The sequence below is a fragment of the Stegostoma tigrinum genome, chromosome 29, assembly GCF_030684315.1.
Source record: "Stegostoma tigrinum isolate sSteTig4 chromosome 29, sSteTig4.hap1, whole genome shotgun sequence".
NCBI lineage: Eukaryota > Metazoa > Chordata > Chondrichthyes > Orectolobiformes > Stegostomatidae > Stegostoma > Stegostoma tigrinum.
In genome coordinates, this window is record NC_081382.1 from 32159671 (window position 1) to 32182646 (window position 22976).

The window sequence follows — 22976 nt, forward strand, 5'->3', positions numbered from 1 at the left end:
AAAGAGGGGAATGTCAGGAGTGGGATTTGAACCTCAGCCCTCACAAAGGGATCAGAATTCACCAGAACAAGGAATAGCACTCCTTGAGTCTTGCAACTTAGACCACTCAGCCATCCAAACAAGCCTTAGTTAATGAAAACAATCTTCGTGTAGCCCTTTGACTCTATTCTTCACCTTCCAAACCCACAAGCACTACCAGCTAGAAAGACAAGGAACACAGATGCATCAGAACACCACAATCAGCAATTTCCCCTCTGAAGCCACACACCGTCCTGACGAGGAAGTATATTGCCATTCCTTCACTATCATTGAGTCAAATTCCTGGAACTCCCTCGCTAACAGCACTGTGGGTGCCCTCACACCCCAAGGACTGCTTTTGTTTAAGAAGACAGCTCATCGCCACCTTCTCTGGGGCAATTAGAGATGGGTTGTACATGCTGCCTTAACTTGTAACACCAACATCTGCAGAATTAATTTAAAAAAACAATCTTTTTGGTAGTTTGGCACAAAAGATCACTTTCATTTTCTGTGCCATGCACAGATTTTGCTTTGTATTTGTTTCTTGATGATATGGTATCAGAAATTTCCAAAACCCCACTAATCACTAGATTGCAATTTTTTTTCATAATTGGGCCTATAGCCAAGTTACACCGCCTGTTTCCTGTAAAATGTGGCATATTTACTGTGAGAACAACTTGTTGCGAAGATTGAATAAAAAAAAGTGTTTCAACCTTTTGTTTGCACTGGGACAAACTGAGAAGACTTGGTTCACTTCAGCAGTTACTTCGCTGAAGTCAATGAAACAAACAATTGAAACTTCATGATAAATTTGGAGATTAGAGGGAGGAGGGTTATTGTCTTTTCCAATTGCTTGACGCTGTGTATTGTGCAGCCTCTTGGCAGGGAGTTGCTGCTGCATCTAATCGATTACCTGGTCACAAGTTATGGACATGACAAGAACATCACCAGGCTGGTTGGCAGCATGAGAATTCATATCCTGCCCTCCATGAATCCTGATGGGTTTGAAAAATCAATCGTTGGAAAGTGTACTGGGACCAATGGACGGTAAAGCTTTATTTACAGTTCCTGCATGTACATTTCTTCATTTCCCCCTTACCTCCCTTCTCGTGACTGTAGTGCATAGACTTTCAAACTGGAGATCCCTCTGCCTGGCCTGTAATAGCCAACCTAACCACCCAGTCACCAGCCATTTCAACTCCCTATCCCATTCCCCCTCCAACATGTCTGTGCTCAGCTTTCTGCAGTGTTGCAGTGACTCAGAGCACAGATTTGAAGAACAACACGTTACTGTTTGCCTGGGCACCCTACAGCCCAGAGGATTCAACGTTGAGTTTTCCAATTTCAAATAACTTTCCCACCTATCCCCCACCTCCCCTTCCAGCCCCATCTCCTCACCTTCATTCCACCATCTGACCCTCCCTTCCAGCTGCCAACCAGATTCATCCCTCCCATTGACCAACCAGATCATACTTACCACCAGTGTCCACCTATCACCACCACTCCACCTCTACCCCTTCCCCCCCACTTTATTCGCAGCACCCCTTGCCCCCACATCCAGTCCTGAAGAAGGGTAAAGGCTGCCAATAGTCAATGAGTTCAATAGATATCTAGCAATATAGGGTCATAGCATCATGCAGCATGGAAACACACCCTTCTGTCCAACTCATCTGCACTGACCAAGCATCCCAATCTGACCTAGTCTCATTTGCCAGCAACAAAAGCAGAAGTTTCTGGAAGCGCAGCAGTTCTGGCAATGTTAACTCCTGATGTTTTCTTCACAGATGCTGCCAAACCTGCCGAGCTTCCAGTAACTTCTGATTTTGTTCCTGATTTACAGTATCCACAGTTCTTTTGGTTTCTCATTTGCCAGCAGTTGGCCCATGTCACTCTAAACCCTTCCTGTTTATAAATGTTGTAATTGTACCCACTTCCAGCACTTCCTCGGTTGATGTGTTTTTTCTCTGAAGCTTTGTTTAGGAAACTTAGCCTGTACTGACTAAAAAAATTACAGTAATATTGTCATTCCTTTTCTTCCCCACACCGTATCATCCACCCCTTCTCTCCCGCCCTGCCACAGTCACTCTCCAGACCCCATGAAGGCTCATGGCTTCAAGTTAAACATGGGCAAGGAAACCTCCTGCTGATTACCATATACCGTCTTCCCTCAGCTGATGAATCTGTACTCCTCAATGTTGAACAACACATAGAGGAAGCACTGAGGATGGCAAGGGCACAAAATCTACTCTGGGTGGGGGATTTCAATGTCCACCACCAAGAGTGGTTTGGCAGCAGTACAGATTGAGCTGGTTGGGTCCTAAAGGACAGAGCTGCTAGACCAGGTCTGCAGCAGGTGGTGAGGGAACCAACAAGAGGGAAAAATGTACTTGACCTCATCCCTACTAATCTGCCAGCTGCAGTTGCATTTGGCCATGACAGTATCGGTAAGAGTGACCTTCGCACAATTCTTGTGGAGACCAAGTCACGCCTTCACATTGAGAACAACCTCCATCATGTTGCGTGGCACTATCACTGTGGCTAAATGGGACAGACTTCGCACAGATCTAGCAACTCAAGACTGGGCACCCATGAGGTGCTGTGGGTCATCAGCAGGAGCACAGTTGTACTCCAGCACAATCTGTAACCTCATGGCCTGGCAATATCCCCCACTCAGCCATTACCATCAAGCCAGGGGATCACCCTGGTTCAATGGAAAGTGCACCAGGCACGTATGAAGATGAGGTATCAACCTGGTGCAGCCACCAAACAGGACTACTTGCACGCCAACAGCGAAAGCAGCAAGTGATAGAGCTAAGCGATCCCAAAACCAACAGATCAGAGCAAAGCTCAGTAGTCCTGCCGCATCCAGTCATGAATGGTGGTGGACAATCAAACAACTTACTGGAGGAGGAGGCTCCACAATTGTCCCCATCCTCAATGATGGAAGAGCCCAGCACATCAGTGCAAAAGGTAAGGCTAAAGTACTCTCAGCAATCTTCAGCCATAAGTGCCAAGTGGATGATCCAGCTCGGCCTTCTCCAGTGGTCCCCGGCGTTACAGATACCAGTCTTCAGCCAATTCAATTCACTCCACATGATATTAGTAAATGGTTGGAGATACTGGATACTGCAAAGGCTACAGGCCCTGACAACATTCCAGCAACAGTACTGAAGACTTGAGCTCCAGAATTTGCACGCCCCTAGCCAAGCTGTTCCAGTACAGTTACCACACTGGTATCTACCCAACAATGTGAAAAATATCCCAAGTATATCCTGAACATAAAAAGCAGGACAAATTCGACCCAGCCAATTACCGCCCCATCAGTCTCCTCTCGATCATCAGTAAAGTGATGAAAGGTGTTATCAACAGTGCTATCAAGCAGCACCTGCTCAGAAATAACCTGCTTAGCGACACCCAGTTTGGGTTCCACCAGGGCCACTCAGCTCCTGATCTCATTGCAGCCTAAGTTTATACATGGACAAAAGAACTGAATTCCAGAAGTGAAGTGAGAGTGACAGCCCTTGATATCAAGGTTGCATTTGACAGAGTGTGGCATCAAGAAGCCCTGGAAAAACTGGAATCAATGGTTATCAGGGGAAAATGCTCCGGTGGTTGGAGCCTGACAAAGAGGAAGATGGTCATGGTTGTGAGAGGTCAATCATCTCAGTGCCAGGATATCACTGCAGGAGTTCCTCAGGGTAGTGTCCGAGGCCCAACCATCTTCAGCTGCCTCATCAATGGCCTTCCCTCCATCATAAGGTCAGAAGTAGGCATGTTTGTCAATTATTGCACAATGTTCAGCACCATTCGTGGCTCCTCAGGTACTGAAGCAGTCCACGTTCACATGCAACAAGATCTGGACAATGTCCGGGCTTGGGCTGGCAAGTGGCAAGTTACATTCGTGCCACACTAATGTTAGGCTATGACCATCACCAATAAGAGACAATCTAACCACTGCCAATTGATACTCAATGGTGTTACCATCATTGAATCCCCCACTATCAACATCCTGGGGGTTACCATTGACCAGAAACTCAACTGGTCTCCCACATTAACATATTGGTTACAAGAGCAGGCCAGAAGCTGGGGATACTGCAGTGAGTAACTCATCTCCTGACTCCTTAAAGCCTGCCCGCCATCTACAAGGCACAAGTCAGGAGTGTAGTGGAATACTCCCCACTTGCCTGGATGGGTGCAGCTCTAACAACACTCAAGAAGCTTAACACTATCTAGGACGAAGCAGCCGCTTGACTGGCACTACATCCACAAGCATCCACTCCCTCCACAGATGCTCAGTAACAGCAATGTGCACTATCTACAAGATGCACTGCAGAAATTCACCAAAGATCCTCAGACAGCACCTTCCAAACCCACAACCACTTCCATCTAGAAGGACAAGGGCAGCAGATATATGAGAACACCATCACCTCCAAGTTCCCCTCCAAGCCACTCACCATCCTGATTTGAAAATATATCACCGCTCCTTCATCTGTCTCTGGTTCAAAATCCTGGATTCCCTCCTTAATGGCACTGTAGGTCAACCCACAGCAGGTGGACGACAATGGTTCAAGAGGGCAGCTCACCACCACCTTCTCAAGGGCAACTAGGGATGGGCAAGAAATGCTGGCCAGCCAGCGACACCCACATCCCACAAAATGAATAGAAAAAGACCCAGCTGTTTGAAACCCACTATAAACTGATAAAGTGAACGTGCCCATAACTAAAAAAAATTGAAAATATCATGTGAAAAAAAATTGGTGAGTTCATTTAGAGCTACAGTCAGACCCTTTTGATTCACATTCTGCTGCAATTTAAGTTATTTTTCTCCCTCATTTGTGGCACTGTGCTTTATATAATTAATCTATTCACCTCTGTTCCTTAATACAGGTTGATGGTGATAAACACTACATTTCAGATTTGGATTATTCTTGATTCTTTATTATGGAAGGTCCACTATTCATCTGGCCAATGTTATACATCATCACTGGATACTTGTTAATAGACTAACAGGTTCTTTGAGATTGTACATTTCTTCATTTAGCTCTGCCAAAGTCCTTAACTGCTGCTCTGCTGACGGAATGGTCAGTAAGGTACTGGCAAATATAGAGGATTGGCTGACTGGCAGAAGGAAGAGAGTGGGAATTCTTCAGGATGGCAGCTGGTGACTAACGGAGTTCCGCAGGGACCAGTGTTTGATGTTCAACTATTCATGTTATACATTAATGATCTGGACAGAGGACCTGAGGGCATTGTTGTTATGTTTGGAGATGACACAGATAGGTGGAGCAGCAGGCCATGTTGAGGACATGAGAAGACTACAAAAGGACTTGGTCAGGCTAAGAGAGTGGACAAAGAAACAGCAGATGGAATACAGTGTGGGAAAGCGTGAGGTTTTGCACGTTGGCAGGAAAAATAGAGGCATAGACTATTTTCTAAATGGAGAAAGGCTTCAGAAATCTGAAGTACAAAGTGACTTGGACATCCTAGTTCAGAATTCTCTTCAGGTTTACAGGTTCATTTGGCAGTTCAGAAGCCAAGTGCAATGCTAGTGCTCATTTTAAAAGGACTGGAATCCAAGGGCAGACATGTACAGCTGAGGATGTGTAAGCCTCTGGTCAGACTGCATTTGGAATGTTGTGAGCAGTTTTCCATACATAAGGAAGGATGTACTGGCATTGGAGGGGGTCCAGAGAAGGTTTACAAAAATGATTCTGAGGGAAAAGGGCTTGCCATATGAGGAGGTGTTGATGACTCTGAGTTTGTACAGGATGGAGTTTAGAAGGATGAGGGAGAAATGTGATTGAAACTTAAAGAACACTGAGAGGCCTGGATAAAGTGGATGGGGAGAAGATGTTTCCATTAAGAGGAGAGACCAGGGCCTAAGGATATAGTGTCAGAGTTAAGATACTTTAGAACTGAGATGAGGAGAAATTTCTTCAGTCAGAGGGTGTTTAATCTGTGGAGCCCCTTACTGTAGAACATTACAGAAGCCATGTCACTGAGTATATTTAAGATAATCAAAGATAAATTTGTAAGGGGATGAAGGGTTACTGGAAGAAGTCAGGAGAATGGGTTTGAGCAACGTCTCAGCTATGATCAAGTGGCAGTACAAACTTGACAGGCTGAATGCCCTCGTTCTGCTCCTATATCTTTTACTCTAATTTATGAAAAAAGAGTGTACCATTTAAAAAGTAATGATGCACAGCTGAATCAAGTGTACACTGTAAAGTGTGAAGCTGTGTTTCATTAAACATGTGCGCTGTACTCTGAGTTTTGAGAAGATTTGTAGTTCAGGTTGAGGTTCTGGATGGAAGTTTGCGCGCTGAGCTGGAAGATTCGTTTTTAGACATTTCATCACCATACTACGTAACATCATCAGTGAGCTTCCAGTGAAGCGCTGGTGTTATATCCCGCTTTCTATTTATGTGTTTAGGTTTCCTTGGGTTGGTGATGTCATTTCCTGTGTTGGTGATGTCATTTCCTGTTCTTTTCTCAGGGGATGGTAGATTGGCTCCAAATCCATGTGTTTGTTGATGGAGTTCTGGTTGAATGCCATGCTTCTAGGAATTCTCGTGCGTGTCTCTGTTTGGCTTGAGCTAGGATGGATGTGTTGTCCCAATCAAAGTGGTGTCCTTCCTCATCTTTATGTAAGGACACTAGTGATAGTGGGTCATGTCGTTTTGTGGCTAGTTGATGTTCACGTAACCTGGTGGCTAGCTTTCTGACAGTTTGTCCAATGTAGTGTTCGTCACAGTTCTTGCAAGGTATTTTGTAAATGACGTTCATTTTGCTTGTTGTCTCTACAGGGTCTTTTAAGTTCATTAGCTGCTGTTTTAGTGTGTTGGTGGGTTTGTGGGCTACCATGATGCCAAGAGGTCTGAGTAGTCTGGCTAATAAAATGTGAGGCTGGATGAACACAGCAGGCCAAGCAGCATCTCAGGAGCACAAAAGCTGACGTTTCGGGCCTAGACCCTTCATCAGAGAGGGGGATGGGGGGAGGGAACTGGAATAAATAGGGAGAGAGGGGGAGGCGGACCGAAGATGGAGAGTAAAGAAGATAGGTGGAGAGAGTGTAGGTGGGGAGGTAGGGAGGGGATAGGTCAGTCCAGGGGAGACGGACAGGTCAAGGAGGTGGGATGAGGTTAGTAGGTAGCTGGGGGTGCGGCTTGGGGTGGGAGGAAGGGATGGGTGAGAGGAAGAACCGGTTAGGGAGGCAGAGACAGGTTGGACTGGTTTTGGGATGCAGTGGGTGGGGGGGGGGAAGAGCTGGGCTGGTTGTGTGGTGCAGTGGGGGGAGGGGATGAACTGGGCTGGTTTTGGGATGCGGTGGGGGAAGGGGAGATTTTGAAACTGGTGAAGTCCACATTGATACCATATGGCTGCAGGGTTCCCAGGCGGAATATGAGTTGCTGTTCCTGCAACCTTCGGGTGGCATCATTGTGGCACTGCAGGAGGCCCATGATGGACATGTCATCTAAAGAATGGGAGGGGGAGTGGAAATGGTTTGCGACTGGGAGGTGCAGTTGCTTATTGCGAACTGAGCGGAGGTGTTCTGCAAAGCGGTCCCCAAGCCTCCGCTTGGTTTCCCCAATGTAGAGGAAGCCGCACCGGGTACAGTGGATGCAGTATACCACATTGGCAGATGTGCAGGTGAACCTCTGCTTAATGTGGAATGTCATCTTGGGGCCTGGGATGGGGGTGAGGGAGGAGGTGTGGGGACAAGTGTAGCATTTCCTGCGGTTGCAGGGGAAGGTGCCGGGTGTGGTGGGGTTGGAGGGCAGTGTGGAGCGAACAAGGGAGTCACGGAGAGAGTGGTCTCTCCGGAAAGCAGACAGGGGAGGGGATGGAAAAATGTCTTGGGTGGTGGAGTCGGATTGTAAATGGCGGAAGTGTCGGAGGATAATGCGTTGTATCCGGAGGTTGGTAGGGTGGTGTGTGAGAACGAGTTCATCCAGCCTCACATTTTATTATCTTGGAATCTCCAGCATCGGCAGTTCCCATTATCTCTGAGTAGTCTGGCAGTCATTTCAGAAATGTCTTTGATGTAGGGGAGAGTGGTTATGGTTTCTGAGCCCATTTTGTCTGTTTGTTTGGGTTTGTTGCTGAGAAATCGGCGGACTGTGTTCATTGGGTACCCATTCTTTTTGAATATGCTGTATAGGTGATTTACTTCTGCTCTGCGTAGTTCCTCTGTGCTGCAGTGTGTGGTGGTTCGTTGGAATAATGTTCTAATGCAGCTTCGTTTGTGGGTGTTGGGATGGTTGCTCCTGTAGTTCAGTATTTGGTCATTATGTGTTGTTTTCCTGTAGACGCTGGTTTGAAGTTCCCCATTGGCTGTTCGTTCTACTATGACATCTAGGAATGGAAGTTTGATGTTGTTTTCCTCCTCTCTTGTGAACGTTATGCCAGTAAGGGTATTATTGATGGTCTTGAAGGTTTCCTCTAATTTGTTTTGTTTAGTGATGACAAAGGTGTCAGCCACGTAGCGGACCCAAAGTTTGGGTTGGATGACTGGCAGAGCTGTTTGTTCGAGTCTCTGCATTACTGCCTCTGCTAAGAACCCTGATATCGGAGACCCCATGGGTGTACCGTTGATTTGTCTGTAGGTTTTGTTATTGAAAGTGAAGTGGGTGGTGAGGCATAGGTCCACTAGCTTGATGATGTTGTCCTTGCTGATGAGGTTGGTGGTGCCTGGTGTATGTGTCTTCGGTTCTTCTAATAGTGTAGCCAGTGTTTCTTTGGCCAGGTTGATGTTGATGGATGTGAACAGGGCTGTTACGTCAAAGGAGACCATTATTTCAACCAAAGAAACACTGGCTACACTATTAGAAGAACCGAAGACACATACACCAGACACCACCAACCTCATCAGCAAGGACAACATCATCAAGCTAGTGGACCTATGCCTCACCACCCACTTCACTTTCAATAACAAAACCTACAGACAAACCAACGGTACACCCATGGGATCGCCGATATCAGGGTTCTTAGCAGAGGCAGTAATGCAGAGACTCGAACAAACAGCTCTGCCAGTCATCCAACCCAAACTTTGGGTCCGCTACGTGGATGACACCTTTGTCATCACTAAACAAAACAAATTAGAGGAAACCTTCAAGACCATCAATAATACCCTTACTGGCATAACATTCACAAAAGAGGAGGAAAACAACAAACTGCCATTCCTAGATGTCACAGTAGAGCGAACAGCCAATGGGGAACTTCAAACCAGCGTCTACAGGAAAACAACACATACGGACCAAATACTGAACTACAGGAGCAACCATCCCAACACCCACAAACGAAGCTGCATTAGAACATTATTCCAACGAGCCACCACACACTGCAGCACAAAGGAACTACGCAGAGCAGAGGAAAATCACCTATGCAGCATATTCAAAAAGAACGGGTACCCAATGAACATAGTCCGCCGATTTCTCAGCAACAAACCCAAACAAACAGACAAAACGTGCTCAGAAACCATAACCACTCTCCCCTACATCAAAGACATTTTGGAAATGACTGCCAGACTACTCAGACCTCTTGGCATCAGGGTAGCCCACACACCGACCAACACACTAAAACAGCAGCTAATGAACTTAAAAAACCCTATACAGACAGCAAGCAAAACGAACGTCATTTACAAAATACCTTGCAAGAACTGTGACAAACACTACATTGGACAAACTGGCAGAAAGCTAGCCACCAGGATACATGAACATCAACTAGCCACAAAACGACATGACCCACTATCACTCGTATCCTTACGCACAGATAAGGAAGGACACCACTTTGATTGGGACAACACATCCATCCTAGGACAAGCCAAACAGAGACACGCACGAGAATTCCTAGAAGCATGGCATTCAACCAGAACTCCATCAACAAACACATGGATTTGGAGCCAATCTACCATCCCCTGAGAAAAGAACAGGAAATGACATCACCAACACAGGAAATGACATCACCAACCCAAGGAAACCTAACCAGATAAATAGAAAGCGGGACATAACACCAGCGCTTCATCGGAGGCTCACTGATGATGTTACCTAGAATGGTGACGAAACGTCTGAAAACTAACCTTCCAGCTCAGTGAGCAAACTCACATCCAGTACTCTGAGTTGCCATTGAGTTTCTACACAGTGTAATACACTAATAAGAGATGAGGTGATCAGTGTTCACAAGATAAAAACTGGATCTACTTAATAGCTAATTGACAGTCTAGGGATATGTGGGTAAAAAATGAATAGCTCATACAGAATCACAGAAGTGTTATGGCTCAGGAGGCGGCCACTCAGCCCATTATGCCTGCATCATCAACATGATGAATTGATGACTGATTACTTTTATTGATTTTCATTGTGTTAAAAAAAATACGCTTTTCAATACATGCGGATTAACCTGGTTTACCTGTAGAAGCAAGTAAATTTCCCTTTAACAAACTTTCTTTCAATGGACTCACCTTAGCGTAAGAATAGATACGTACTTTAGAAAATCCTTCTGGTTGCAATGAGGAAGCAATAATACAGCATCCATATGCTTTTCTATGTTTACAGGTATAACAGTAATAAAATGGATTTAAACAGAAATTTTCCCGATCCTTTTGGGAAAACTACAGAATCTCTTGAGCCAGAAACTGATGCAGTGATACGGTGGATTCACAGTGAAACGTTTGTGCTGTCTGCTAGTATTCATGGCGGTGCCGTCGTGGCTGCTTATCCATACGATAATAACAATCTCGGTGAGCTTTTCCTGTTACGACTCTAAATAGTTTAAATTGGATTAAAGTTAGTTTCTACCCCTTGTTGCACACTTTACAGCTTGAACATGTCTTGCTTTTCATTTAAGGCTTTGACTAGTGGCGATTTAACATGAATAGATTTAGAATTAGGAATTAGGACAGCCTGATTTGTCACATGCACTGGAATGAGTACAGTGATAAGTTTGTAATGTCGCCTCTTGACGCCATCTGAAGTACAGGATACCTAGGTACAGACGCTTTAAGTGTTGTCACAGAATTCAAAAATACACTAGCACAGGAATGCAGAGTTTAAAAAGTCTACAATGATAATAAAAGGTATCTTTAAAGCACTCAAATTATAGTCCTTTCCCACTGAGTCCATGCCCACTGGGCTTCAGTACACGAAACCTCGTTGCCTCTACGCACTGGTCTTTATATGGGGCTTGCCTCTAGTACTCATCCTCATGGCCGGCTCCCAGCTCGCTCTGCTCCCGCTCTGGGCTCTGGGCCGTGACTCAGCACCCAGCTCGCTCTGCTCCCACTCTGGGCTCTGGGCCGTGACTCAGCACCCAGCTCGCTCTGCTCCCACTCTGGGCTCTGGGCCGTGACTCAGCACCCAGCTCGCTCTGCTCCCACTCTGGGCTTTGGGCCGTGACTCAGCACCCAGCTCGCTCTGCTCCCGCTCTGGGCCGTGACTCAGCACCCAGCTCGCTCTGCTCCCGCTCTGGGCTCTGGGCCGTGACTCAGCACCCAGCTCGCTCTGCTCCCGCTCTGGGCTCTGGGCCGTGACTCAGCACCCAGCTCGCTCTGCTCCCGCTCTGGGCTCTGGGCCGTGACTCAGCACCCAGCTCGCTCTGCTCCCGCTCTGGGCTCTGGGCCGTGACTCAGCACCCAGCTCGCTCTGCTCCCGCTCTGGGCTCTGGGCCGTGACTCAGCACCCAGCTCGCTCTGCTCCCGCTCTGGGCTCTGGGCCGTGACTCAGCACCCAGCTCGCTCTGCTCCCGCTCTGGGCTCTGGGCCGTGACTCAGCACCCAGCTCGCTCTGCTCCCGCTCTGGGCTCTGGGCCGTGACTCAGCACCCAGCTCGCTCTGCTCCCGCTCTGGGCTCTGGGCCGTGACTCAGCACCCAGCTCGCTCTGCTCCCGCTCTGGGCTCTGGGCCGTGACTCAGCACCCAGCTCGCTCTGCTCCCGCTCTGGGCTCTGGGCCGTGACTCAGCACCCAGCTCGCTCTGCTCCCGCTCTGGGCTCTGGGCCGTGACTCAGCACCCAGCTCGCTCTGCTCCCGCTCTGGGCTCTGGGCCGTGACTCAGCACCCAGCTCGCTCTGCTCCCGCTCTGGGCTCTGGGCCGTGACTCAGCACCCAGCTCGCTCTGCTCCCGCTCTGGGCTCTGGGCCGTGACTCAGCACCCAGCTCGCTCTGCTCCCGCTCTGGGCTCTGGGCCGTGACTCAGCACCCAGCTCGCTCTGCTCCCGCTCTGGGCTCTGGGCCGTGACTCAGCACCCAGCTCGCTCTGCTCCCGCTCTGGGCTCTGGGCCGTGACTCAGCACCCAGCTCGCTCTGCTCCCGCTCTGGGCTCTGGGCCGTGACTCAGCACCCAGCTCGCTCTGCTCCCGCTCTGGGCTCTGGGCCGTGACTCAGCACCCAGCTCGCTCTGCTCCCGCTCTGGGCTCTGGGCCGTGACTCAGCACCCAGCTCGCTCTGCTCCCGCTCTGGGCTCTGGGCCGTGACTCAGCACCCAGCTCGCTCTGCTCCCGCTCTGGGCTCTGGGCCGTGACTCAGCACCCAGCTCGCTCTGCTCCCGCTCTGGGCTCTGGGCCGTGACTCAGCACCCAGCTCGCTCTGCTCCCGCTCTGGGCTCTGGGCCGTGACTCAGCACCCAGCTCGCTCTGCTCCCGCTCTGGGCTCTGGGCCGTGACTCAGCACCCAGCTCGCTCTGCTCCCGCTCTGGGCTCTGGGCCGTGACTCAGCACCCAGCTCGCTCTGCTCCCGCTCTGGGCTCTGGGCCGTGACTCAGCACCCAGCTCGCTCTGCTCCCGCTCTGGGCTCTGGGCCGTGACTCAGCACCCAGCTCGCTCTGCTCCCGCTCTGGGCTCTGGGCCGTGACTCAGCACCCAGCTCGCTCTGCTCCCGCTCTGGGCTCTGGGCCGTGACTCAGCACCCAGCTCGCTCTGCTCCCGCTCTGGGCTCTGGGCCGTGACTCAGCACCCAGCTCGCTCTGCTCCCGCTCTGGGCTCTGGGCCGTGACTCAGCACCCAGCTCGCTCTGCTCCCGCTCTGGGCTCTGGGCCGTGACTCAGCACCCAGCTCGCTCTGCTCCCGCTCTGGGCTCTGGGCCGTGACTCAGCACCCAGCTCGCTCTGCTCCCGCTCTGGGCCGTGACTCAGCACCCAGCTCGCTCTGCTCCCGCTCTGGGCTCTGGGCCGTGACTCAGCACCCAGCTCGCTCTGCTCCCGCTCTGGGCTCTGGGCCGTGACTCAGCACCCAGCTCGCTCTGCTCCCGCTCTGGGCTCTGGGCCGTGACTCAGCACCCAGCTCGCTCTGCTCCCGCTCTGGGCTCTGGGCCGTGACTCAGCACCCAGCTCGCTCTGCTCCCGCTCTGGGCCGTGACTCAGCACCCAGCTCGCTCTGCTCCCGCTCTGGGCTCTGGGCCGTGACTCAGCACCCAGCTCGCTCTGCTCCCGCTCTGGGCTCTGGGCCGTGACTCAGCACCCAGCTCACCCTGCTCCCACTCTGGGCTCCAGCTCGTGGCTCAGCTCCCAGCTCGCTCAGCTCTTGCTTCAGGCTCTGGGCCATGAGTCGGCTCCCAGCTCACTCTGCTCCACGCTCCAGGCACTCACCTGTGACTTGGCTCCCAGCTCGCTCTGCTCCCGCTCTACGCTCTGGCCCATGGCTCCACTCCCGCTCCACGCTCCAGCCATGACTCAGCTCCCAGCTTGCTCTGCTCCCTCTCCAGGCTCCAGGCTGTGACTCAGCTCCCAACTCGCTCTGCTCCCTCTCTGACTCTGGCCTGAAACTGGTGAGGGGGGTGTGGTTGAGAAAACCTGCAGCAAAGAGGGGAGAAAGGGATGAAAATGGAAAAGGGACTGGCGAGTAGAGGAGATCCGGCTGGAGTGTCTTACTCTGCCACCATCTTGTACCTTGTGGAAGTCCGGCTCGTGGAAAATATTCTGAGTTTATTGGTTGTGTTAAACATGCCTGATCTAAAAGAACATCACCAATCTTGGGCATTGGCCACCTTGTTAATTTTCTAAATTTTGACCTGGCTGCAAACTATATTCTGTTTTTTTTTAAATGGTGAGAAATACCCATAATGCTCTGTTTGAATTGGTGGGATGCAATATGAGGTTTTATTATCTTGACAGGACTTTTGTCTTTTCAAAATACAAATTTAGATGTTTTACTGCTGTTTTGGACAAAGACTGTATCCCCTAGACCATGTAGTTGCCATCAGCAGTTCAGTTTGGGACATTGTCAAAGAATAAAACAAAAGATTTCTCATCAATAAACAAGTGTCATGACTTATTTTGTTTGAAGACCTCCATGTCATTCCAAACACAAATGTGAATGCCACAATGATGCATTTTGATTTGATTTCCATCATTGCAAACTATTGAGCAAAAGTCAAGTACTTAATGATGAAAATGCAAAATAAGAGAAGAACTTAAGAAAAAGAGGTTCTGAAGAAGTTATTCAACTCAAGGTGTTAACTTGTTTTCACCATAGATGCTTTCAAACCTGCTGATTTTCTCCAGCACTTGCTGTTTTTGAGAACAAAAAATAGCTTAGCGTGGATATCTAAAATCATATTCAATGAGAAAAGCTGCATTGTCTAGGTGTTCTAAAAGAATAAAGAACCTGTATTTATGTGCCACTTTTCACAATCCAAAATACTTTGCAGCAGACAAAGTCATTGTTTTAATGCAGGCAAATACAGCAGTCAATTTATGCACAAGGTCCAACAAAGAACAATAAGATGTGGCCAGTTAATCTATTTTGATGCTGTCAGGTAAGGGTTAATATTGGCCAATTTTAGTAAACTATCCTCCTTCAAATTATATTGTTAAGATTCTTTATATCCACCTGGCAGGACAGACAGGGTTCCATCAGCATCCCATCTGAAAGACAGCAGACCCAATTTTAACTCTGTGCAAGTTGATGGGTTTTGAATGGATTAAACCTGAGTTGGCATTTCAAACAATGTTGTACTTCCTTAGTATTGCAACGCAGTATCGGTCTAAATCCTTAACTGGTATCTAAATTGGGGCTTGAACTCCTTTTCTAACTCAGAGTTATAAGTGTTACCACTGAGACAAAGTTGTTCATCTGTAAAAGCATTATCTCAGTAAAAAAAACCTTGTTTAATGTAAACAGCCACAAGGCAAATACTGGCAAAATTATGTAAATCCATGTATTAATCTTAAGACAGTTTTAGGCTACAGAGTGAAGTGGAGTACAATATTGTAGTTTGCAACAAAAATTTTGCCGGTCCTGATTCCTGGCTAATCTTGATGCTTATTCACAAAGCATCCTATTTCACATACAATTTAATCTGAAAAGGTGCAAAGGTCTCTCATTCACCTAGCCCATATGTCAAAACATTCCTGATCAATGGTAGCCAAAACACAAGGAAAGGGATTTGAGTAAACCTTTAATCCCTTTATATGTGATATAGTTTAAGATTCAGATAAAATATTATATTGCAAATATAATATCTACAAACATCTGCAGCTCCCCAAAGCCCACAAATATGAAAACTATATTTTCTTTATAACCAGCTTAAATGACTCAGTCATAGAATCAAATCGACAGAAGGAGCCATTTGGCCATTTGTGCAGTGCCTAATCTCCAAAAGAGCTGCCATTAGTTCCACTCCTTGCAGAAATGATCATTGTGTTGTTGCAAGACCCTCCAGCTCATTAAAAATCTTGGACTTTAACCAATGACATTAAACTATTTTACCCTTTGCTGTTGATGTTGACCAAAATTGTTGCAGTTAACGACAAAATCTGTAGATCAGCAGTAGCCTGTAGACTTTTTTCTATCAACTACAAGATAGCAATGACCGATAATGGATGTAGTTCGGAATGCTAAGCAAACTGAATTGTTGCTGGAGCAATGTAAATTCTAAATTATGGTTATTATTTTTTAGTGATGAACTTTAGACAAGATTAGACAACCAAAGCCCTAGAAAAATGACCAGATTATATGATTAATGGTGAATGGTGTCATTTTAACATTGGGTGGAGGCAGAGAAAATCAAATCTGGCCCGATCCATAATATATTAATCGCTGCCTCCAAGGTAGGTTTAAACTCAACATGATACTGTTGGTTGTAGATGAAGCAATAACAGTATTCAACTATTACTACACCATTGCTGCATGCAAGGCCATTTTAAAAGTTTACTTAAAGAGTTGGAATGAAAAATTAAACAACGCTGCATCGAGAGTGAGTTAACTATTAGCAATTAAGAGAACTGTGGGATGTGACAAATGGACTTTGTGATCTAATGCATGACAGAAAAGATCTAAACACTAGCCCACAGCCCAAAATCCGTTGACAAAGCTGAAGACTTTTACGGTTGGCATGTCAAAAGGAGCCTGTCATTACATGTGATGTTGAAGCTAGACATACCTTGGCAGAGTGAAGACCATGGACAGTGATAAATCACCATGGAATATACAGCAAAAAAACAACAGAAGAAGCCACAAATAGCAACCTTGTGTACCATGATGGAAAAGCTGAGAGTGCCAAGGAATGACTCATGGTTTGAGGACGAATTGATCAGCACCCTGAATGAAAGTGTCATTTCTGAAGAGTTTGGGTAAACTTGAATTCTTTTTGCAAAGATATCACACATGAGAACTTAACATAGAAGCCGAGGCCCTTTTCTTCTGCATGGCAGAAGACTCCAAAATGTTTGTTTCTGTTGTAGCACATTTTCTGTTGAGCTTGATGCAGCAGGACAGCTGGAAGCTTTTTGTGACTTGGAGCTAGTAGTCTCTGACGTTCCACTTAGAGGTGGCATAGTATGTTGAGAAATATATGCTCATGTTAATGAATTAGCAAGCAACAAGAGAAAACAAACACCAAAACCAGCTGTTGACATAGCAATGGCAATACACGAGGCAGCATCTGATTTTGAAATGCCAGCCAAAAATGAAGACGCAAAAAAATTTGACTAAAGTGAGCGAAACTATAAGGTGCCTAGATACAGTGAATTAGAAGGACTTACTCCATTTTGAGAAGTTGTTAAACCTTAAGAGGAGATGGTAAGATAGTGGAAATATTACAGTACTGGTATTCCAGAGTCCCAGGTTGATGTTCTGGGGACATGAGTTTGAATTCCAACATGGCAGATGGTGAAATTTAAGTTCAGTAAAGATCTGGAATTAAAAGCTGATGCAATATTGACCATGTGACAATTATCAATTGTCATAAAAGCCCAACAACTTCAGTCATGTCCTGCTGGGGAGAAAATCTTCCAGACTTACCTGGTCTGGACACATGTTACTCTAGGCCCACAGCATTTGGTTGACTCCTAACTGTCCTCTGGAATCTCCTAGAAAGTCATTCAGTTTAGGGGCAATTAGGATGGACAATAAATGCTGGTCCATTAATAAACTTCCAAATGCTTTTGTTTGTGTTAAATTAGAATAAAAGCATAGAATGATGCAGTGTGGAGGAGACTATTTAGTCTGTCGTACTTGTGTCAACACTTTGGCAGTGTATCTAATTAAACCCACTGCCTGGCTATTCCACACTTCCATGTAAATATTTTCCCTTCAAGTATCTATCCAATTCTCCTGTGAAGGTTGTTACTAAATTTCTTTCCACTGCTCTTAAAGTTGCTCATGTTGTTTCCTTTACGAATAAGTAAAACTTTTATTCTCGATTTTAATATTAAATTACAATTGCACACTGGTTTCCTCAGGATGTGATGGGGTTTCTATCCTAAATTTGTATCATTAATCATTCTAAGTCCATTGTTCAATAGGTATTTAGAAGTTAATAAATGTGTTGAAAGTTAGCATTGACAGTAAAGATGTGAGATTTATCGAGAATGTACTTTGGGAACAAGAAGTGAGCATCGGGCTGGAAGAGGGACCATCAGATATGTTTCAAGTGAAGAGAGGACTACAACAAGGCTGTTGCTAAAATGATTCAATCTGTACACAGAACAAGCATTCAGAGAATTAGATTTTCAGGGGTAAAAATAGTGCCACAAACACTCCCATTCTTTAGATGACATGTCCATCATGGGCCTCCTGCAGTGCCACAATGATGCCACCCGAAGGTTGCAGGAACAGCAACTCATATTCCGCTTGGGAACCCTGCAGCCCAATGGTATCAATGTGGACTTCACCAGCTTCAAAATCTCCCCTTCCCCCACCGCATCCCAAAACCAGCCCAGTTTGTCCCCTCCCCCCACTGCACCACACAACCAGCCCAGCTCTTCCCCTCTACCCACTGCATCCCAAAACCAGTCCAGCCTGTCTCTGCCTCTCTAACCTGTGCTTCCTCTCACCCATCCCTTCTTCCCACCCCAAGCCGCACCTCCATTTTCTACCTACTAACCTCATCCCACCTCCTTGACCTGCCCGTCTTCCCTGGACTGACCTATCCCCTCCCCACCTCCCCACCTATACTCTCCTCTCCACCTATCTTCTTTTCTCTCCATCTTCGTTCCGCCTCCCCCTCTCTCCCTATTTATTCCAGAACCCTCACCCCATCCCCCTCTCTGATGAAGGGTCTAGCCCGAAACGTCAGCTTTTGTGCTCCTGAGATGCTGCTTGGCCTGCTGTGTTCATCCAGCCTCACATTTTATTATCTTGGATTCTCCAGCATCTGCAGTTCCCATTATCTCTGCCACAAACATATTATACAACAATGACACAGCATTACTTACAGCATCAGAAGCAACCCTACAAAATATCCTGCATAATATAAAATCCTCAAGTCTAGAATACGGATTGAGCATGACCACAAAACAAAAATCAATGATATCTTAAAGGAATGCATTACAAAAAACTAGATTGAACTGGATGGCAAACCCTGGAACAAATAGATAATTCTCTCTACTTTGGACAAAAGCTAGCAGAAGATGACTAATGTGATGCACATGCCAGAAGAAAGATAGAGGTAACCAGAAGTAATTTTGTGAAGGTGAAGAATGTGTTACCAAGAAAGCTCATGATTGTAACAAGGAAAAATCGCATTAAGTCTTCCATTCTATCCATTTTACTGTTTGCCTTAGAAACTTGGATGATATATAAAGTTTCATGGAGGAGAATGGAGGTCTTTGAGATTTGGATGCAGAACGGCATGCTAAAAATTCCAAAGAGAAGACCAGTAGAAGGAGGGGTCACCCTTGGTGTAGTTGGATATCACAGGGAGGTTGCAGACAAGCTACACTGTGTGTGTGAGGATGGTGCAACATGGATGACTGGGGTGGACCACATAAGCAGATCTGTCAGGATTAACTACAAGCAACAACAGCAGTAATGCCTCTAAATTGGTTCTCCGTCACAACCTGATAAAAAGAGAGAATAAAAGTCTGCCAGATTTCCCATCTATATGAACCGACATCAGTGTAGCAAAGGCAGCTCCATCAGGCGATTGTAGACCAAACATTTCCAAATGTTTCCTTCAGAATGACTAAATATCTAGTTGGGAAGATCATGGGCTCAGGTTCCACTCCAGTGGTCATAGTACTGCAGAGGGAGTGCTGCACCATTAAAAGCATGTTTTGTTTTGAATGAAATACTAAATTTAGATCCCATATTGTGGAGCCATTTCAGAGAGCAGTGAAGAGTTAACCTTATTGCTGTGCCTCTGAGGCTCATGCAGAACTGGTCTAGGAGATGTACTTCCATAAAAGATATCACTGAATTAGATTGTCATAAAACAAATCGGTGTTAGGAATCATACTCACCTTTAATGAGATTAGCTTTCAATTCCAAATTTATATTCATTGAGTTTAAATTCCATTACCTACTGTGATGGGATTTCAACCCTAATCCCAAGAGTTTCATCCTGGGTGTCAGGATTACTAGTCTACTAGCAGTATGCCACCATCTTTTCATCTCAGGTGGGTGTAAACATCCCAACAAAATACTTGGTAGGAGGTGTTCTATGCTGTCCTGGAAAACATTTATTCCTTAACCCCAACTGAATTAAACAGATTGTGATCATTTAACTCATTATTGTTGGGAGATTGCTACAGTTGAATTGACTGTCACATCAAACTAAATTGTAATAGCAACTGTGTTAACAAGGACCTTCATCAGCTGTGAAATATATTGAGTGATCCTAAGTACCCAAATGGCTTTATAAATGTACGAGTACCTTCTTTCCTATCCTATACAGTAGCATGATGGCAAAAGTATTAATTCTTGTGAGAGGGAATCATATCTGAATCTGATTTGATCTTCAATTGGTGTTCACACTTTTGTACTTTCCATTAGCTTCACTGAATAGTGATAACAAACTGGAACCCTAGCAGGTTCTCACCAAGTTCCCATATTGCAGTGGTTATAATTATAATGTCTGATTGATATGAGCTTTCACTGTGAAAACAAGACCTGACATATTCCTCATTGGTTGGTATCACATTGGCTGATGCTTTCATCAGTGAAACCTTAAGTGGGCTTGAGAAATTTATCATTATTTTTGACTGTTCTATGCTATTACTATGTTTTAAGTAAATTTGTGCGTGTGATGCCCTTTAACAAAATAGGAAAAGTTTATATTCTGAAGTGTGGTTGTACAAAAGTTTCATTTTTGCTGTGATAAAGGTCCTGAACTGAGTAGTATTGAGAATTCACTTTTGTTGTCCTTCACAGGGAGCAACAACTACAGTCGTAGCCCAGATGATGATGTGTTTAAATACTTGGCAAAAATGTATTCTTTTAACCACAAAACCATGTACAAAGGGAATTTATGTAAGATGAAATTCCTGAATGGTGTGACGAATGGAGCTAAATGGTACAGGATATCAGGCAAGCCATTTAATACAGGGGACTGAATCATATCTCACTTTTTGTGAACAGTCATAGTCCCTCTTTGGAGTTTCTAAATATCTTTAGTCCTAACTTGATTCACGGTTAATGTTAAGGTAGTATAATACAGTCTTATCATACAGTGTTAATTTTAAGTAGTGTCATGGTGGTACAATTAAGGCAAGTAATTGAAATGAACAAAACCCTTTTCCATAAGATGCATGCATTTATTTTATCCTGATTTTCCTTTGCCTCTAATTTGTTTTATATATATATATATATATATATATTGGTTTGTTCTCCTCTCCCTGGTTTTATACCAACCAGGCACTATTAGCTATTTCCATTGTCAAGCAGAGCAGATGTGTAGAGAGGTTCTGCAAGGTGACTGATCTACTGCTTAATACTTTTCCTGCCTTATGAAGGACTACTTTGTCACAATCTAAACCCCCTGTTTGATGTTCACCTATATCTTCCCATTCAGCACATGATTCTAGTCTGTTATAATTCCTGAGCTTCCAAAACTTGGCACATTATGAATATGCTCCCCTTGAACAATAAAATTCCATTGGATAAGTATAATAACAAAGGCCAACTAGTAAAGTTGAAGATTATATGAGATTAAGAGTCTTCCAAAGTTCTTGTAAGTGATTTTTGATTTGACATCAGGTACGTACTCACTGATACCTCAGTTATAATTTTAATACTGCTGAATATCAGCATGAGATATAAAATTCAGAAAATTTGATTCAGTTTGTTTTACGGTTCTGCCCAAGTCCATTTACATCTTGGGATTTTCCACTATTGGTGCAGTATTCAGGCTATAAGAAGGGATATCAGTTGTGGGCTAGTGATTGTATATGCGTTAGGTTCTAAAGTCTTCCAAAGTTACCAAAACAAAGTTTGGTTTTAAAAACTGGCAAAGAAAAACTAAGAAATTGAGTCAATGAGAAGAAAAAGAATGGCAGAGCAGGTTTGAGAGGCTGTTATGATCTGAGGCTGTTCCTCATTCTAATCATTTACATTCTGATAAATTTTGATTCTTTCTGCTATTGATTTGGTGGTTGAAACTTGTACAAGAATAATAAGTTAATTTAATTATTAATGAATATTTTTAATATTGTTAGTGTCATTGGCTAGGCCAGCAATTAAGCTTCAACCATATTGTTGTGGTCTGGAGACATATGTAGGCCAGATCAAGTGAGGATGGCAGATTTCCTTCCCTAACAACCAGTGAACCAGATAGGTTTTTATTGCAACCAATAATAGTTGCATTGTCACTATTATGCGCACATTTGATTCCAGATTTTTATCCCATTCAGATTTCACCATGGGGTGGCATAATGGCTCAGTGGTTAGCACGGCTGCCTCACAGTGAGAGGGACCTGGGCTCGATTCCACCCTTAGGTGACCGTCTATGTGGAGTTTGCACATTCTCCCCATGTCTGTATGGGTTTCCTCTGGGTGCTCCCGTTTCCTCCCACAGTCCAAAGATGAGCAGGTTAGGTGGATTGGTCGTTGGAAATTGTATATAGTGGTCAGGGATGTGCTGGCTAGATAGTCGTGGGAAATGCAGGGTTACAGGGATAAGATAAGGGGTTCTTGAAGGTAGGATGCTCTTCAGAGGGTCACTGTGGACTCAATGGGTCAAATGGCCAATTTCCACACCGGAGAGATTCTATTCTATGTCTGTCTGCCATGGTACGACATGAACCCATGTCCACAGAACATTAGCCAGAGGTTCTGGATTGATAGTCCAGGGGCATTACACTACTGCATCCCTTAAATAACAGTAAATTGGGGTAGGTCAGAGGAGGCTTATTAACACCTGCTCTGCTGGGCTAAATGACCTGTTCCTGTTCTGTAAATACTCTGTTTTTATAGTATATAGTTTCAGGGACTTTTCTCTGCTAAAAAAAAACTTACCAAACCTGTAACACTTGGCTCCAACTTAGGAATCTTACGCAGAGTCCAAAATTGCAAAACGAGTGAAAGTATTGGTAAAGCAGAGAGGTAGGAAAAGTAAGTGATATCTCCACACCATGTACCTGTGCTAAATGCAATTTGAGAATGTTTGATTCTGACATTGTCTAAAGAGAAAGTTAAGATTCCTCACTGCATAAGAAGCAATAAAAAAAACACCAAAACATCTCTCTGAGCTGTCTGTCTCTTGAAGTTTTATTGTTATTCGTTATTTTACAAATATCACATCTTATAACA

At 45.4% G+C, this 22976-nt stretch overlaps 1 protein-coding gene across 1 annotated transcript in view; it reads left to right on the top strand.

Annotated features, from left to right (window-relative positions):
* LOC125465265 (carboxypeptidase M-like) overlaps positions 1–22976 on the top strand; it is a 46561-nt gene that overhangs the window by 14028 nt on the left and 9557 nt on the right. Inside the window, exons 4-6 of the mRNA XM_059638302.1 lie at positions 893–1065; positions 10572–10756; positions 20601–20756. Of these exons, the coding sequence (XP_059494285.1) occupies positions 893–1065; positions 10572–10756; positions 20601–20756 (514 nt within the window). The remainder of the gene's footprint in view (positions 1–892; positions 1066–10571; positions 10757–20600; positions 20757–22976) is intronic.